General features: G+C 35.8%; 1 protein-coding gene across 1 annotated transcript; it reads right to left on the bottom strand.

Moving 5' to 3' along the window:
• Positions 1-2502: 2502 nt before the first annotated feature.
• On the bottom strand, positions 2503-8539 carry LOC131522124 (uncharacterized). Its single transcript, XM_058747389.1, has 3 exons — positions 8320-8539; positions 7684-7768; positions 2503-4177 (listed from the first exon to the last, which is right to left on the bottom strand). The coding sequence occupies exons 1-3, from the start codon at positions 8537-8539 to the stop codon at positions 2503-2505; spliced, it is 1980 nt and encodes a 659-aa protein (XP_058603372.1).
• Positions 8540-20306: the final 11767 nt, after the last annotated feature.

The raw sequence follows: 20306 nt of genomic DNA, 5'->3' as shown, positions 1-20306 counted from the left end.
AATAAAGTTGAATCTAATCTAATCTAAAAAACAATGGACACCATCACAAAATTTGTAATGGTTTTACTGGTTATGGTAATTGATCCTAATGGAATATGTCCCAAAACACACTACAGAATGTTTTTTAATGCTTAAAAGTTGATGGTTTGTAATGTTTATAATGGTATTTGTGATTCATTTTTTCAGCAGGGTTGCCTTATTGTTTTTATACAATGCATTTTAAGTCATTTTAAAGGCTGTTGTTGGCTTTGGTTTGTTTTTATAACTACAAAAATATTATCTTAATACTTCTTTGTATATTATTATTTGAAGTAACAAAACCATGGTTTATTTGCGGTTCCCATGGCTACAAGAACCATGTTTTTTGTTTTTTAAATTTATTTTTATTTATTTTTTTATTCGCATTAAAACCATGGCTAACTTTTGTAAGTGAACATGGAAACGCTGAGAGAATATTAGACACGTTGGTGGTGGTGAAATTATTACAGTACTACATTAAAACACGTTATTGATCTCAACACCTAAAAAAGTTTCACAGGATTTTGAATGTAGCCTACCTGAAAGTGACGCACGGGCTTCGTTTTCATCTTTTTTTTTCCTTCTCTTGGCGCTGGATTGCTGATGTCTTTTCATGGGCATAGTTATCCACCAATTATGATCATTTGCGTTCAGCCGCAAACATGAGGTGTGAGCGGTCGCGGGTGCTGGTATGGCGCGTCACTTTTTTTCTTTTGTTTTTTTTGAGCAACTGGGATGGTGCCCCCGGGAGTTGGTGCCCTACGCAAACTGCGTACTCTGCGTATAGGGAGCGGCGGTACTGAATCGATCGTTTCATCTTGCTGTGTAAATGTGTTTAAATTTTTCATATTGTTCAATCTTTTAATCTTTGGTAGTGAATCGCACTGACTCTCTCACGAGAAGTGAATCACAGTTTCAAGGCATGTGATTGGCTGCTCATTAATGATGTCACACTTTCATGTGAGCACGCTCCATTAACTCAGGATCAAGCCTGAGTTGACAGAGAAAGTTGATGATCAGCTTCATGGTACCAACAAAGCCGGATTGGACTGGTTTGGTTTTGTCAACTCAAAACTAATCCTGTAACCCTGAGTTTGTTCAGCCACCATCATGGTACAGGCCCCAGGTTAGTTTCTCAGCATAAATTGCCACAGTGACTGAGCTTGAGCTATGGTAATTTTACTTTTGGAAACCAAATCAAGTGACAATAAGTCAGATTAACTGAAATAAGCTAATAACAAAATAAATAATAGATAAAAAATAATAAATAAATGGATAATAAATAAATAAATATTTACAAACGGATACTTTATTGTTTTCATGTTTCCCAGAAGTAGTTAATGAAGGATAATGAATGGACACCAACCTGCTTGTTCCTCAATGTCTTCAACTTTCACTTTACATGCTTCTGGATCACTCATGTCCTTGACCTCCTCTTTAATACGCTTCATTTTTACAACGCAATATTCTGCAGATTTCATTAATGCTTCAAAAAGCGAAGCAATAACGCTTCATAGTTTCCATGCTGCATTTCAGCTCTTGTATGTTCTTCTTCATTGTGGATTCCTCCTCTTTTCTGGCTGTTTGCAAGACAGCTAATAAAGTTCAGCAATACCGCCACCAACTGGACTGAAGAGCTGAATATCTACTTCTGTAGTCTAAACCCCGGTTTCACAGACAAGGCTTAAGCTAGTCCCAGACTAAAATGCATGTTTGAGCTGTCTCAACTGAAAATATCTTGCTCTGACATATCTTAAAATATGTCAGTGTCATTGTTCTGTGTCAAGATGCACACCGTAATATTTTCTTCTAAGGCATTTTTGTAAAAGTTGCTTAAATATCTTAATTTAACTAAGGCCTAGTCCTGGCTTAAGCTAAGCCCCGTTTGTGAAACCGGGCCTATGATTGTTTTCGGAAATATTTTTAAAAGAAATCATCATAGGGCACACATTTATACTAACATGGTAAACAAGATGAACCAATAAAGGCACAGGACAAGGACAAACGTTACATTTATTTATTTAGCAGATGCTTATATGCTCAGCAACTTACAAAGAGGAACATCAAAAGCAATGTATCAATGTAATAGCAACAATACATACAGTACTGCAATGGGAGTTACAAGAGTGAGCACCTAAAACAGAAAAGAAAATTATATATATATATATATATATATATATTTATATATATATATTATTAAAGAAATATATTTATAGGAAGTATGTTTTCCAACAACATTACAATGTTACAAGTTAAAAAAAGAAAGAAAAGACTGTAAAGATAAAATATAACAATGAAATTCATTAAATTGTTTTAATATTTTGTCAGAAATCAGAAATAATGAATGGTAAATAATTATTCTTGCAGTTTTCCAAAGATCATTTCACCAATCATTTCACAACAGAACTCATCAAACCGACCATTTCCTTATGGATCAGAATCTTCTGCTTTTTCATCTTACATCTTCAGATTTGTTGCATTCATTTACTTGTTTGGGTTCCAAAATTGGTTCCAAAATTGGTTCCATATTCCCCCAGTGAATTGAAACATGTAATGTAAAACCCCCTTGTTTTTCTGATCTTCTCCAGCTTTTTTCAGATCCTCCAGGTCCTTTATCCATGCATCTTTTCTCTCCTCCCTCAGTCTGGGAATCAGGAACTCCATATACTGAATGGTGAGAGCGCTGTCTGCTTTCAATGCGATCTTGGACAGATTCATGATGCTGGTATAAGCTTCCTGCACCAGCTGGGACTTTTCATTTTTAATTTTTGCCAGATCTCTGTTTAGATCTTCTTCTATTTTCGTTTTATTCTCAGACTCTTTCATGATCCACTCATATTCGTTTTTAGTATCTGCATATGTTTTTCTGTCGAAACTGGCTTCAGGCTCATCACCGATGCACTCATACTCCTGTTTAAGGGCATAAAATGACATTTGAACTTCCTTTGTCTTGAGCTCATATTTCTTGTTCTCTTTGACATGTTTGCTGTAATGACACTTCCCTGAACACACAGTGCAGTGGTTGTTTTTCATGATTTCACACCACGAGAGATCATTTGCCCACCAGCAGCCCTTCACGTGACAGTTTTCTTGACAGTCGGAGCAGCAGGTTGCCTTTCTGTTCCAACGTGATTCGTTTTCAATGAGGACTTTCTCTTTGAAAACTCTCTCGACTGTAAAAACAAAATTTTCACATTTTTTAATCTTGTCTCTGTTCTGTCTGAGGGCTTCCTCAATCTTAGTCAGTTCTTGGGTTTTTAGCTCCTTCTCAGAGATTCGATCCTTCAGATTAGAGACACAGGCCTCAAGTCGTCTTCGCTCAATCAGAACCTCTAATGTCAACTGAACACTTTTTCTGTTATTTTCTTTAAGTTCTGTCAAGAACTCATTCATGTTTTCGTCTCCCATTTCCCAGGTTCTTTTCCAGTTTTGCTCATATCGTTTGTTTCTTTTCTCTTTCTGTTGGCTGTTGAATAAGTAGTGAATAGGTTCATTGTCTTCATCTCTTCTGCAGGGTATTTCTGCTTTCTTAATGGCATTTAGAGCATTTATTGGAGGTCCTCCATCTGAATGTGTGAGTAGAAACATTATGTTATTCTCGATATCTTTACCAAACAGAGACAGAACTGAGTGAAATATGTAATGCTCTTTTCCAGAGAGTCGATTCTGAGACGCCTTCATCACAAAACACACTGCATCAATATAATGAATCCCATCCTGAGCAGAAAATAATTTGCTCAGGTATTCAGCAATCTCTTTATCTTTCTCGTATCCTTCAGTGTGCCCGTATCCTGGAGTGTCAATGATGGTCAGAGATATTGGGTTTTCTTCAACAAACACCTCATAAACAGTGAGCTCGGATGTCTGGGATTTAGTTTGATCAATATGTACTTCTTCTGCTTCAGCAATTACATACCACTCTTCATCTTCAAACTTCACGCCCAGTAAGTAGTTGACCATGGTGTTGATGAGGGTGGTTTTCCCAGCGCCAGTTTCTCCCACCATCAGTATGACTTTGTTTTTCTTATTTCTGTCTTTTCTTCCATATGTCCATAGTCTGACCTTTCCATCAGTCCCATCAATATGTTTTCTTTCTGTGTTCAGGCGGTACAGTGCTGGTGGAGGACCTGAATTAATTTGGGTGGCGTCGTGACGTGACCTGAAAGAGAGAATTAATTCTCAGGGAAGATGGTTTTTCTAGAAGATGTTTATAACAATAACATTTCTTAATTGAAACTGTAAAGTATGTTGACTACAGTCAATGAGTATAACTGATAAAATTCTTCCATGTAAACAGTAACAAAAGATGCCATGGCAAAATGTTCTTAAATTGTTCTCATGCTTTTTGTAGAATGTGTTCCCCTTAAACACATGGACTCTTCCAGTCACCCCCGTCATCCAGCACCAAATGGACTGTTCCTGAACTTTCCATCGGAGTTCGCGAATAGGGGTTATGCGCAACAGACTTCCGTATTCTGCTAACCAGGTCTCGTTGCTTCCGGTTCACGCGTTTTGCAAATGCCCCGTTAAATATGAAGCTGTTTTACTCAAGATGCCTTCAAAGTAGACACTAAAGATAATCATTACCAATGTCCATCACATATGTGGATTGATACATAAAAGTTTTTTATTTTTATTCTTTTCAATAACATATATAAAAGTCGAATAAAACGTCAACAATAAAAACAGCTAGCTAATTTAACTGATTACCTTAAAAGTCCATTGATATCGCCATTATTTGATACTGCTATTAAATACGTTCTCCAAGCAGAAGAGATGAGACCAGGACTGCGTTCAGCCCCGAAAAAATGCTGCAAAACGTTTATTAAACGGAAACGGTGGTGCGTTGAACACCTTGTTCTGATGACGCAAGTGTTGCAACTATGGCAGCTGAGAAGATCATTCTTTGTGTTCTTTTTGAAGAATTTTCGGATCCTGATTAAATCGGTGTAAATACGTGTTTAAAGCCCTATTCAGACAGGACTAGTTTTCCAGAGGGTCGTTAGAGAAATGTGTGTTTCACAGACGTACTTGGTGATTTTAATCCCGTCCGAATCTGCCATGTCTGTGTTTTTCTCACACAACCTCTGTAATAATTCCAGAGCAAATTACCTACTGTTTTTCAGCAAACTCAGTGATCCTCTGAGAAAACTAATCCCGTCCGAATGTGAATGTCTGTGATTGCCGGTGAGATTTTTTTTCACAATGGGTTTCCTTGTGTGTTTTGGCCAACGTTAATTACCGTAGACGCTCTTACCGCGCTCATGTTTGATATATTTGCCTCCCGGCAAGGAAAAAATAAGTAAATAAATAAAAACCAGATCACGTAAACCATTCAGACTGGCTATTGTAATATCTGCGTCAGGTAAAATTACTGCACGTTTATTTTACGTTCATTTCTGCACTCAATTACATAATGTTTTAATTGCACCTTTATGAAAATTAAACACGGGTTTACTACAAATAAATAACTAAAGTAAAACTAAAGCAACCACACATTAACATGGTTTTGCTATACTAGCCATATAGCTTCACCATGGTATTTGTAGTAAAACTGTTATACTAATGGTAATCAATCCGAATGACACGCAATGCACGCATACAGAGCGCGTGATCTCTGAAACGCCCAGATGTACAAAACAGACCCTCCCACCTCTGTAATAAACACAGAGATGTTAGTCCCGTCCGAATTGGTACATGAAAATCACAGACGTCAGGTGATAAGAATCGAAACTCAAACGTAGTTTAGAAAACTAGTCCCGTCCGAATAGGGCTTAATACTGCAAAATACGCTGGATGTTACAGTCACTGCCCTTGCCGTCCATAATAAAAGAGAACATCCCAGTCGAGTGAAGGAATTTGTGGAAATCGTGGTTCCTAATTATTGTGATCCAACATTTGCCTCACATTTCAGAATGAAAAGAAATTTCAGGTGAAGGATAATCCACTTCTTACCTCCGAGACTGTGTTATGATCTATATGACCTTATTATTTTTATTGTGAGTATTAGGCTTTTCATTATTGCTGATCGCTGTTGTTGTGCTATGATATTGTAATATTTGCCATTATATAATAAGAGGAGCATAGAAAGGTTTATGAAAGTGTCACTCCACAATACAACAGCAAAATATATAAATATGTATAGTATTTTTATGTTACATTAATCAGTGTCTAGCACCTCTCTAAGGAAAGGATATGGACCAGAAGACATTGCAATTACTAAATGATATTTAGACAGACTTAAAGAAGTTACAGATCTGTACTTATGCTCTTGTTATTTCAGTTATTTTGCCTTTAATGTAAATAAACGTGCAAACAATATACTTGCTCTTGTGAATTTATTTTGATGTTAATTACATTTACTTACAAATTCATCATCATCATATTAATATGCTATTTTACGACTCTTACAACAAACATGTCTTCTAATATCTTCAATTGTTATCTTCAATTTGGAATTGAAAGCGGAGACGTGAAGTCGGAAGGCTTGTTTGAGATGCGCCTCGCCTGAAATGTAGGCGGCTGCAGTGAGAGGAGGAGTGAAATAAGCGCAGTCAAGACGGACAGTTCTGACCTCTCGAAGTAGAACGAGATCAAACGAGATCAAAGGCAGATATCGCCTTATTCTCACTCATGCGCTGTGCTGCTGATAAACATGATATATACTTTTATATGAATATAAATATGATGAACAAGACACTCAAAGTGCTTGCTATTTAATTCCATACGAGAGGCGTATTTATCATCCATTTTTATTTTAATTCAAACATGTATTTTAGATTTTATAGAAAATATGACAACAATCACATATCTCACACAGAGATCGCACTGTCATAGTGTTTGGGAATATTCACGCACAATTTAAATACATGATAGCATGAAATCAGATTAAAAAAATAAAACATTTTAGAAGAGAATGCAGCATCACGGTTGTCTGAACCAATGAGCATTGAGCTGTGTCATCAGTCAGTCGTTTCCCATCATGCTTTTGATCAGCACAGTCGGTGGAGAGCAACTGCGCGCCACTACTCAATCCGACACAGCCGCCTCGCCATCGCAAGAGCTTTTTGGCACACGTCAGCATGACATCAGAGCAAGGCGGACGTAACTCAGACACTTTTCTAACCGGCATGCATCTCGTGGTGATCACCGGTGATCGGTTCTGCGCAGATTTTGCTAATCTCAAACAAGCCTAATGTTGTTCAACCCGGAAACCGTAGCAAAACATTGGGCACCGGTGTGAGCCTGAACGTGCCCCTGTTTTCCGGGTTTAGTCAGGTGACGTTCGACATATACCCTATTGACGTTGAAGTATGGAAGCCTACACTTTATGGATGGTGGAGTTGATGAAAGAATGAATGAAACGCATTTGTGCGTGTCCGTCTCGAATCGCGCTCACTGAAAGCGCTCGAGAAACAGTTCCTCTTCCGCGGCTCGGTACGCTTTCAACTCGTTTTTTTTAGTCTCGAGCAAGAGATTGTATGACAATCACGTTACATGATTTGACTGACTTTTACAAAGAGAGTGTGACAGCGCACCGCATTAAAAGAAATGATCATTCATGTTTTCATAACCGCTGGCCAAACTCAAAAACGAAACTAAAATTAAAACATTTTTGAGAGCAAGGGGGCTCCCTGGTGTCTACATGTGGATTATGACACTAACCCGTTGAAATCTGCATGTTGCTTTTCAGTCTGGTTGGACTCTGAATTGAATAGTCTGCTATTGTTATGCATGGCAGCAGATGAATCTGTAAGTTAAGGCACAATTAACAACATGACATGAATGCTTAAAAATAAAGAAAACATTTAATTTCTCATTATAGTAGCATAATTGCAAATATTTAGAGTTACTGATTTAGAGTTAATGATCATATGGAGGACAAAACCTGCAGAGAATAAAAAATATATAAATAAATGTAATAATAGGAAAAAAATAAAGAAATAAATGACTTACTAAAACAAATACAAATATATTTCATTTTATTTTGTTGGACTTAATTAAATTAAATTATTGCATTCAGTTCATTTCTACAGGTTTGGCCCTCCATAATTCTTAGGCCTACATGCAGTTACTGTCAGGATCCTGCCCTCACTGTTTTGTCAGTCTTGTCTGTGTTTCATGTTTCTATGTTTGTTTTGTGTTTGAGCACATGGCTCTGTCTTTGTTGTCGTCTGCCATGTGCTCCTTTCGTCCTGCCTCCCTGTTTGCCGTTGCCACGCCCCCTTGTTTAGTCCTCATTCATCTGAGTGTCGTCGCCTGTCTCTCTTGTTCTCTCCTGGTTTGTCTGAGTGTTCCCACCTGTTCCTTGTGCTCTCTTCCCCTTTATATTGTTCTCCCTTTCCCTCTTGTGTTGCCAGTTCGTTGTGCTATTGTCTCCATGTGTGCTAGTTAGTCTAACATTTTGTAAACTGAGAATTCCACCGGCCTCCTGCTTTGCTGCTTTCACCCCTCTCTGGCAGTCAGCCTTCCCTCTGTGGCCGTTCACCCAGGCCTGCCTGTCTACAAGTCCCCCCACCATCTCTCGTCTTGTCTGCAAGTCTCTCCAATAAAACTGTTAACACTCACTCTGCATTTGAGTCCTTCCTCCAGATCCATGACAGTTACATTATATAATATGTGACCCTGGATCACAAAACCAGTCTTAAGTTGCTGGGGTATATTTGTAGCAATAGCCAAAAATACATTGTATGGGTCTTTTATGCCAAAAATCATTAGGATATTAAGTAAAGATCATGTTCCATGAATATATTTTGCAAATTTCTCACCGTAAATATATCAAAACTTCATTTATGATTAGTAATGTGCATTGCTAAGAACTTCATTTGGCGATTTTCTCAATATTGAGATTTTTTTGCACCCTCAGATTCCAGATTTTCAAATAGTTGTATCTCAGCCAAATATTGTCCGATCCTAACAAAGCTTATTCAGCTTTCAGATGATGTATAAATCTCAATTTCGAAAATTTTACACTTAAGACTGGTTTTGTGGTCCAGGGTCACATATATAAATGCATGCACACACACATATTGTAAATCCTATCACATTGTATACACAGACTGCAAACTTTTACAGAATGTATAAAAGACTTTTGATAGTTCTTATTAATAATTGTACAGTTTTCAAGAGTCTTTAATGTAAAATACTAAATCAACTGTTCTATTTACATTTTTAATTTGACAGCTTATTTGAATAATTGAATAACTAATGACAGACAAAGCAGAATCCCAGTAAAAGAGATTCATCTGAAAGGTAAAATTAATATATTACTTATATACAGGCATATGAATATTTTACTTAACTGCCCATATTTTAATTGAAGATATGTCATAATAGCCACACTATGAATGCAAATCACTGATTTCACTCTCACTCTTAACCTATAGGTTTTCAAATTAAAAATAGCACTAGTATCAAAATGTATATATATATATAATTATTATTTTTATTATTTTTTTTACTTCACAAATCTAAAAACATTGTGTCCACAGACTTGTCAGTAACAAACAGACAAAAAAAAAAAAAATAAATAAATAATAATAATAATAAATCAGATCACTATTTTCCAGAAACACAAAATTAGGTCAGTTAACTTCAAAACTGTTTTGACTGACTAAATTTCACAAGTGTTGATATTCAGATGAAATTACACAATTAAAAATAGCATAGCAATTTATGAAAGGTGTTGAGATGAGATTTTGTGCAGTTTATGGTCGTTAGAAAAAATGAAGGTGGGGAATTATGTATTGTTTTTTTATAACGTGTTATATTTATTGTTTTTTTTAGCCATTCAGTTGCCATTTTCCCCTTCAGTTTTGGGCATTTATAACATCTGCAGTGTCTTGCAAAGGTATTCAGACCCTTCATTTCTTCTCAGTGCATGGTTTCTTAGGTGGAAACCAGGGTTAGAAATGAACTTGTCCATTAAGGGGCAATATTTAGCCCTACTTTTATTTCTACTATTTATTCTATTCTATTTATTGCCTTATTAAACGTATCTGTGTGGTCTTTAATGGCAAATACTTAAATTTTACCAGTTACTTCAATACTGTAGTCTGTTACCAATCTACATAAAAAATAAATAAATAAATAAAAAGATTTATTTTAATAAGTAAAAGTTTTAAGTAATACAACATTCGTGACTGCAATATTATGACTAAAAACATTATTGTCAGTTATTGTTCTTGACGTTAATACTAGTCTAATAATGGAACAAACAGGCCTATAAAACTTTTTATATTCTTTATTTCTTTATTTTATTTTATTTTTTTACATAGGCATATTCATGCACGCCACATAGCCTACTGACTGCACAGATAAAACAAAATATAACCATTTATGAATTAGTTTGATTTTTCGTGTTAGAAAATGATGCTTTATATGAGTTATTTCAATAGTATTACAAACAAAACTGTTATTCAGACTAGGAATAGCTAGATTATATAATTAGGCTATAATAGATAATGCGAGCAAAAAAACACTCAAGGACTCATTGCGCGAATTATGAAAAAACTCCCATTATACTCACTGAAGTTGTGAACACTGTAAAATCAATCTCTTACTTACATCGAATCTGCACTGTGTTGTTTGATGAGAGAATATGCGAGAACGCGCACTGAAGGGTGCTTCTCAAACGAAAGGCTGCATATAGTGAGGATGCGTCCTTCCTAGTCCTGCCCTTCTGAGGCTTCAAGGCTTGTTCAAATTATAATTTTAGTAGTATTTTCGTGACAGCGGGGGCGGAAACATTTATGACGTATGCGTCTAATTCTAATGTTTAACGCTAAGCAGTCAACACCTTTTTTATTTTATTAACAGCCCGGTCTCATTTATACCATATAGTACGACAAATAATAACAGAAAATCGTGGTATTGATGCGCAAAAATGGACTTTGGCGCGCATATAATACACATGTGTTTGGCGTGTATATTGTAGGCTATACGCAGTTTTCACACAACCTTAATCATTGCATATCATATGCAAGTCAATTTCTGAATATAAGCAGTACGCCAAATCGAAACATAAACTCGTGCTATTGATACGCATTTTCATTTAGTTTAAATACATGTAAATATATTTTTATCGGAAATATTTACATATATTTATTTCCTTTATATGTAAATATATTAGATATCGGACTGTAAATATATTAATTTGCAATATATGTCCATATATTAATTTCTAATATTTGTTAACATATTACATTTCTGTACATGAAAATATATTTTATACAATATGTAAATATATTTTGAAATATATATTAAAAATATATTTAAATATTTGATTTTGGCCGCTTTTAATATTTACTAACATATATTAAATACATGTAAATATATATTTTTATCGGAAATATTTACATATATTTATTTCCTTTATATTTAAATAGCCTACATTTAGGCTATGTAAATATATTAATTTGCAATATATGTCCATATATTAATTTCTAATATTTGTTAACATATTACATTTCTGTACATGTAAATATATTAGATTTCTATAAATGCAAATATATTTTAAAACATTAAAATATTCAATTAAATAAACTTAAACATGTTTCATAGAATATATTCCCATTCACTCAAACTTTATGTAAATAAATTAAATCTCCACATGTAAATGTTTTCATTATCGAGATTATAATTTGCCCCTTCATAATAAATAGAATACAAACAACATTTGGACACTGGAAAACTCTCCAGACAATGTAACTTAAAAACAGTGACAATATAAATTGACTTATTAATATAAAGAGTACATTTATCAACACCAGTTCAGCATGAACCAACAAAATTATGAATGCTTATGATGTTTCTGGCACATAAATGAAAGATTATCCTTCTGTAAGCATCCAGGGTCAAAACATTATGCACAAATATGCAAGTCTTAGTAGGCATTCAACACATTGTATTTAAATATTTAAGAGCAATCATTAACTATGCACAACTAATCACATGCTCCTCTATTGAACCCGAATCAAGCATTGTAATGCATCAGCTCATCAGGCCCTTAACCAACCCACTTCCAATAATTAATTAGAAATCATATGCAAAAATATATATAGTTTTTTTTTTTTCAAATGTATTGCATGTTACATTGTTATGCCAGTAGGTGGGAGCAAGAGACTGTCTTAATGAGTTAGTTAACCAATGAAAGAATACTATGACAACGATATCACTTTATGGATATACAGCAAATGTAGGGGGAATTATGATTCACACTGGTGCACTTCTGAATGGATGTATTATAGCAAACCAAGTTTAATTAATCTCACACCTAACATACAGCATTATGGTCATTTCACACTACCACAAATTTTGTTTTGTTTGGTCAGTGCGTTCACCCTGCTGGAGTATGGCAAGTGTGAAATGGCTTTTAGGTGCTTTGAAAAAAAAAAAAAAAATATATATATATATATATATATATATGAAGAGTTAATTTGCAAAAAACGATAAAGGCCACTTTGAAAAAAAAAAAAAACTTTCAAGACGTCGCGAGTTCACGTTACTGCAGAAGCCGATAAGTGCCCTTGTCGTTTTTGAACAGAAGCCGATAAGTCCATTTTAGCGAATCAGCGCGCTGTATTCAGGTCAGGTGACAAGGCTACTTTCACTTTGAAAAGACGTGCTAGCTGAAAAGAGTTTCGACAAAGCTGACTAAAAGTGATCGACGAGGATGGATAATTTCGACGAACATGATGAACCTGTGATATCTTCTTCAAGGCGTAAAAGGAAAATAAAAGCTTAAACGTTTTCACGGAACCTTGCAAAAGCAGCGCGTTACAATGGTGAGGGAAAACCTCTGTGTATTGCGTGTAATCACATCCATACAATCTATGATCACAACAAAAACAACGTTTGCCAGACTTCTACATCATCTGAGGAGATTACAAAGATTAAACAAGTTTTCTTTTTTTTTTTTTAACTCTAAAACATGAAATGTGGAGTTATCTGCTTTTGCCAAAAAACGAAGTTGGAGTTAACTGCTTTTGCTATAAAACAAACTATTGATATGTAATAAAAACATATTTTCAACGAACTTTAATTTTGTAAATTACCTGTATTTGTTTAAGTTATTATTACTTAATCAAAACAACCCAGCTGCAGTTTGATTGATGTTACTTGGAATGCGCAATAAAAAAAAGTGATTTCTGAAGAAACAAAAAACAAAAACAAATGGAGTTATCGTTTTTGCAAATGAACTCTTCATATATATATATATATATATATATATATATATATATATATGTGTATGTATGTATATGTATATATATGTATGTATATTAGGTGGCACGGTATTCGTACCGAACCGTCAGGTACGGGCGTCTCGGTTCGGTGCATGAAGCCTTACGACGAATACAGTCAATTCACCCCCAATCCAGAAGGGGGCACCCGCAGTAATGCAACGCTGTTTGATAACCGCCAGCAGAAGAACACCGAATGCCATGAGTTGCGCACTGTTGCGCACTTGAAAACAAAGCCCACTAGACAGTGACCGTATACTGATGATGCAAACTATATGCAGGCAAGCAGCCCAGGATATGAACGCAAAGTGCATGCATGTTAAGTGTTTTCCTCTGATAGAAAACCTTTATAAAGAGAAAAAAAAAAAAACCAACAACAACATGGCTTAATGGTTGAAGACAGTAATACTGTATAAAAAGGCCAAATTCGGTAAATTTAATGGGTCTGGCGTCCAGTCTCATCTGCTTCCAGCTATTTTTAATTGTACAAAACAGCTCGTTTTGCTGCTTGCTTGGTATTGCAAACTGGTGTTTCTTACCATATTATTTAAATGAATTGTCTTAATTATAAACACACACGGTGGATAGCACAAACAAGTTTACCGTTTATTGCACTGTTATTTTTCTCATGATTTCCCTACCGTGTCTAAGGAAGTGGAAGTCTCACACATTCAGTCTATGAAAAAAGCTTACTTCCACATTGAAAAAGGTGAATAAGTTTGGTGCTGTTGCCACAGTAGCGAATTTCTACTGTTCCATCTCTCGCTGTAGCCAATAATATCCGCTTGCGCTTGGAGCCACTGAGACACGTGAGGGCATAAGAGACGTGAAAAGAGCAGTATATAAACACAGAGACATGTCTATTCTTTGTTGAATGCATAGTATATTAAGTGTAGAGGAGAGAAAATTAACCTAAAGTATCGATCTAATCAGGCTAGTATCGATCCGATACCGATACCAACGTTGGTATCGATACTATAGATATTAGGATCGATCCGCCCACCCTTAACGTGCAGCGCTCATATTTATTCAATGAATAGCGCAATTCTTGTCTTTCAGTCCCCACATTTAAGACATGAAATCATAATTAAGACTTTCTTGTAACATTTAAGATTTTTAAGGACCCGTCAACTTTCCTAATTTTTGAAAATGCCATTGTTTTTCACCCACTGAAAGTTTCATCTGTCTGCGTGCAGCGGGCAGCTCTCTGCTCTCATCACTGCACGCACGACTGCACCCAAACGGCTCTAGAGCTGACCTTGATCTGCTAGATATAAATTTGATGAACTAGAAATTAGCGTTTGGTATTTATTTCATTATGTCAAAAGCCTTCACGGATTCGAACCGGAGTCCACTACCGTAAAGACTACAAAAGCTGCGACAGTTGAAATAGAAGCTAGATATGTAGGTCCGGGTCCAGATAGGACGGCTTCGGTCCGCCTGTTAGTGACCTATGCTCTAAACCATTCAAAATTATGCATTTATGCAAACATCCAAGAAAGTTTCAATATTCAGGAGATATGACACTGTAAACTGTACACTTTTAGGTTTTATTTCTATACATTCATTAAAATGCTAGTCCAGCTATCTATTTTTAATCCAACTCCCATCTGTTTGGCTGGATGCAAAAAAACAATCTGCAAGACCTGGTAGGTCCTTGAGGTAGACACAGGTTGAATGTATGTCTGTGCATTTGATGAGTTCAACGGAGTCTATCCCTCTTTCGTTTAAAATGTTTGTTGCTGTTATCCCTGATTCTCTGTGTTTTCTGATGTTGTTACTTGTTGTTTTCATTACATCAATGAAGGCATGTCCCTCTCCTTGACCACTACCTACATCTATAAATGATCGTATTAATGCTACACACCCATGTTTAGTTTGAACTGCATGGTTGATTATTTTATTTCCATTACCTTGACAATCGTCAGTCTGTGATTTTATAATTTTTTTACCATGTTTACTTCAGTCCCGATGCAAGTGAAAGAGGAGCGTGAGGAGGATAATCATCAGCTTGAGGATCCTCAGCTTGTCCTCAGCATAACGGTTCAGATCTCAGAGCAGATAGATACATCTATAACAGCTGGGTTCACAAGTTTATCAGAGTACAGTAAAGTTTCACCTGGCTTTCCTATGAAAAATATATTATATTTGATCTAACACCTAAACATGACTTTTGTCATTGACTTTTGTAATATCTTAGTTTGAACCTAAAGAAATCTTTTTTTTTTTTTTTATAAGTATTTTTATTAGTTTTATATTGCACAATAAACAACAACAATAAAATAACAAAATACATAAGATAATAATGATTAAAAAATAAATGTATTTAAAAAACAGACTTTTAAGAACAATCAGCGCAGGGCGTACATGCAGTTTCAATGGAAAAATGACTAGGCACTCAATAGTGGGCAGACAAGATACTAAGCATTACATTGCTGGTCAAAGTCAGCATTATATCGGTCCAAATGATCTAGAAATGGTTGCCATATACTGTAAAACTTATTAAGATTACCAATAACTCCATACCGGACTCTTTCCATGTGCAATATTCCAGTAAGATCAATATTCAACAAGGTCTTAAACTGAGGAACAGTGTCTGATTTCCACAGCCTCAGAATGACACTCTTAGCAATAATCATTCCGCAAATTATGGTACTTTGTACAGACACATTATGATCTAACAGAGAAATAGAATAACCAAATAATGCAATTTCTGGATCAGGTGTAAAAACACAACCAGAACAACACCAGAAGTCGTATAGTTTTGGACATGGGTCAGAAAAGAGATGGGTCAGAGAGCCTTCTGCAGATATACACCTGTCACAAATAGGAGAAATAGTAGGAACAATTCTGTGCAATTTAGATTTTGAATAGTGCAGTCTATGCATCACCTTAAACTGAATTAACTGATGCCTAGAACTAATAGAGCAAGATCGAATCCTGCTGAGGCTCTCCTCCCATACATCAGCCTCAGTCTGTACGCCCAGCTCCTCCTCCCAAGCATTTTTCAAAAAATGTGTAGAATAACTCACTTCTTAAAAAAATACATTTACAAAATCTGAAACCAGATGTTTGGAATCAGGTGAGCCCAACAATAGCCTATAAATCCTCCTTTCTTCTGGCAGAGATTCAAAATTGGGTACCGCATGACGTATATAATTTCTAATCTGTAAATGTCGAAAGAAGTGGGTTGTGGGAAGAGAAAACTTCTCTTTTAACTGTGAAAATGAGGCAAAACGTTTGTTAATATATAACTCCTCCAGGTGACTATACCACTCAGCCTCCAGATACTGAATGTCGTATCAGAGATAGAAGGGGGCAGAAACAGCAGTGTCAGGTAATTGCAGCCCTTCTTAATTTGATGCCATATTTTCAGACAGTTTGAAACAATACAATTATCCATCTTAACAGATGCTAGCAATCCAGGAGCTGAAAAGAGAAGGGCTGGAAGCGAACTATTTTTAATTCCACTTTTTTCAATAGCAACCCAGGGAGGTGTATCAGGAGAGATTTCCACTTTATAATCCTCCTGCCAATAGACAAGGGCCCTGGCATTCGCTGCCCGATAATAATGTAAGAAACATGGTAGCCCACCTTTATCTCTTGGCTTCTGTAAATGCATCTTTGATATTCTGTGAGCTTTAAAGCCCCAGATAAAAGGGAGAATTACAGAATCTAATGTTTTAAAAAAAGATTTTGTCAAATAAATAGGCAAGTTTTGAAAAAGGGCAAAAAAATAGGCAAAGAAACCATCTTGACAGCATTTATACGGCCTTATCATAGAGAGAGGAAGTGTCCTCCATTTGCTAATGTCTATCTTCAAATCTTCCAATTTCTAAAGAAAATTCATCTTAAAAATTTATTTGGGTTTTTTGGGCAGAACATCTCCAAGATACTTAAGTCTGTCTGTAGTTTTAAAAGGGAGATTATGCAAGAACAGGACCAAAGATTCAGGTTTAATAACTAAACACATAATGAATAACTGTGAAGATCTTACATTCAATTGGTCCAGGAATAGAAACCATCAGACAAAGGAGGAAAGCTGACTATCTAACAGAGTGAATTAGACAACATAGAAAATACACACAATTCAAAATACTAACTCTGATAAACAACAATGTTCTTCCTGAAAGAGATCAGCCCGCTGGTGAAGAACTATTTTCTCTCGGGGAATGATGTTTTATCGAGACGCGCGGCACAGATCACAGCTGAAATACAAGTTGTGGTACTACTTTGATAATAGTCTCTCATCTTTTTATTCTTTTATGACATTAATATGGTATTTTGGTGCAAACTTGTCTGACACTAAGTAGAAATTAGGCAGATGGCAACACGGATAGATTGTGTGACATGCCCTCATTTCTGAAGAACTACTTCTCAGTGTTTGACTTTACTGCCATTTTTGTTCACTTTTGTATCATATTGGAATTAGATAACCAGCTGACTCCTGTCTTGAATCTCATTTTTTAAGCAGTAGTCTGATGTTATGGTTACACAGGGACACATTAAACCCTTTTGTGACTTGTCTGATTGTTACGTCGACTGATTTTAGGGTGAGAGAAGAAACTATAATGAGGTGCTTGATTTGTCTTCTGCAGATCTGCACAGAGGAGGAATAAAACCCATCACCTTTGTTCATCAAGTGGGTAGAAGATGTATTCATATCAGAGAACTGAAATAACATTGGAAACAATCATTAAAGTAACATTAAAAATGAAAATATCAATTATTAATCATATTATTATTAATATGATTAACTAAACGACTGATTTTAATTAACACAAATATCAGTTGAGAAAAGCACATAAACACATCATCACTCAGCAGGACTCACACACACACACTGATCTTACTGTTGAAAGATTATTTGTTTTTAATTAACTTTAATCAAATGTATTTGAATCAACTGTAGCCAGCTGTATAAACTGTTCTAAAGTGTGAACCAACTGGCCCATCCTGTCAGGACATCATAAGGTTACACTATCATTGGCTCTCCATGGGGTGTTATTGTGTTGTTTGTAGCACATTTGTTACCAGGTATAAAGGTCTGGTCTCACAGACAGTACTTTGGGTTAAGATTGTTTGAAGGATGACATGCTAACATCACTGCTGAGGAACTGCTACACTGCTACCTTCAATAAATTCTTCTCCCCACAAGAACTTTGGTCAAGCTTACTTATTTTATGTATTAGAGAAATCTAGTACATTAGCGAGCCACCCAAACTACTGCTCAACCAAATACAGCAAAATCTAACAATTTGGCGAGAGCCAGCCAGGAGAGACTGACAAGAAGATAACTCACCAACTGCAACAAGAAGTGAACAAAGAGTTTTGGAGATTCTACAGTTTGTGTTGAAGATCAACAGACCGCATCTGTGGACATAAGTTATTTGAATCAACTGGATCCTGTCTCAAAGATCCTAATTTGGTGAGTGAAACTATCAGCTCTCTAAAAGAACTTAAAGAACACTCTTTCATAAGTAAGCAGATCATTTGATGTATGTAGTGTAACCATAATAACCAGTGTAGCGCTGTTTAAGAAATTTTGGCTTAGGCCTTTCTCTTGAGTCTATAGGAACCTTTTAAATGATTTAGTTAATTCTCCTAAACTCTAGGAGCTATAGAAAAAGTGTTTATAGCTTGGTCCTGTTCTCTTGAGTATGTAAGAATCACTTAAGAAAGAGGTTTAGTCCGTTCTCATGAGACTGTAGGAGCCATAGATGTGTAATTATAGGCTTAGTCCTGTTCTCTGGAGTCTGTAGGAATTGTTTAAGAAACAATTTAGTCCGTTCATCAAGAGATTGTAGAAGCAGAGGCTTGGTCCTTTCTCTTTTTGTCTGTAGGAATTGTAAAAAACAATTTAGTCCATTCGTCCATTGACTGTAGGAGCCTTGGAAATAATTGGGACTGATGTTGCTGTAAGAACTGTGAATTCTTGACTGGGTGCTAATTCAGTAGCCACTATTTTAGATTTGAAATATATGTTCTAATTAGGTTAGAAGAATATGGCATAAAGTGATGAACCAAGTTATTTGCCTTCTGTTAAATGATACTGAAAGCTCTAAAGTAAATTGTATGAGGGACAAATTTGAAAAACTAATTCAGCCTTTTGAGTAAAGACTCAAAATGAATTGAACAAGTTTTATCACTCAGAAATTTTCAGAAATTAAACAAAGAAAACAAACCTGAATGTGAATGTCTTGTTTAAAATATAGTTTTGATAACTACGCTGGGTTATCAAACTAATGATTTGTCTGTGTAACTGAAATGGTCAGTCTCAAAGACTGCTGTTAATCTAAATCTGAATAAGCACATTTAACGACTCTTAACAGCTTTTGTTCTGCTTCTCTATATTTGAGGGCACATCTGCTGTACTGCCATGGCTGAGTCTACACAAGTCAAAAATAAGGACCCTGCACAGAGGCCAACCACAGAAAAACATGGAATAGAACCTCCAAATGTAACCATTGATGAGATGATGGATAACCTGTCTGAATATTTGAACAAAAGGCTGGGACTGAGAAAGTGCCATGATGATAGTCAGAGAAGCTAGAGCTATTCTTGGTCATAGATGCTCTCACTTGTTTTTGTAAAGATTAAGAAGTTCGTAGTCCATCTGAAGGTGTCTGAATGGACCAGGTGGAGCTGGTGTTGCCACAGCTGGAGTCTGGATTCTGGCTCCTGGATTGTTTTTCACATGTGATGCAGTTTCTAGTGACATGACGTGCTTGTATGCGGAATTTGGGATTCCACCACACTTGATTGAATCTGTAGATCATTTTGTCATCACCTACATGGCCCAATGAATGAATTTGGGTGGCTAAATAGGGCAAAAGACATTCAGGAGCAACGGTTCGTGTATCATATCGCCAAATATTATCATCATGTAGTTTTGCTCCATTTTCCATCCATGACCATATTTCTTCTCTTGGGGATATACTCTGCATTTCTTTGTCCTTTTTTTCATTCTGCAATTGTTCGGCTAGTGCTCGAACTTTTGCCTTTTCTGCATTGATCTCTCGTTGTAATTTGTCAGTTTCACACTTC

Source organism: Onychostoma macrolepis, chromosome 02 (assembly GCF_012432095.1).
Source record: "Onychostoma macrolepis isolate SWU-2019 chromosome 02, ASM1243209v1, whole genome shotgun sequence".
In the NCBI taxonomy this organism is placed as follows: Eukaryota; Metazoa; Chordata; class Actinopteri; order Cypriniformes; family Cyprinidae; genus Onychostoma; species Onychostoma macrolepis.
This window is presented reverse-complemented; position numbering and strand designations above follow the sequence as displayed.

Excerpts from the sequence above, each read along its gene's own strand:
- LOC131522124 (XM_058747389.1), bottom strand. The coding sequence starts at position 8,539 with ATGGTGGGGGGACTTGTAGACAGGCAGGCCTGGGTGAACGGCCACAGA. Across the intron at positions 7,769-8,319 it reads GAAGAGAGCACAAGGAACAG|ATTCATCTGCTGCCATGCAT; the intron begins GTGGGAACACTC and ends CTTAACTTACAG. Across the intron at positions 4,178-7,683 it reads CAACATGCAGATTTCAACGG|GTCACGTCACGACGCCACCC; the intron begins GTTAGTGTCATA and ends TCTCTCTTTCAG.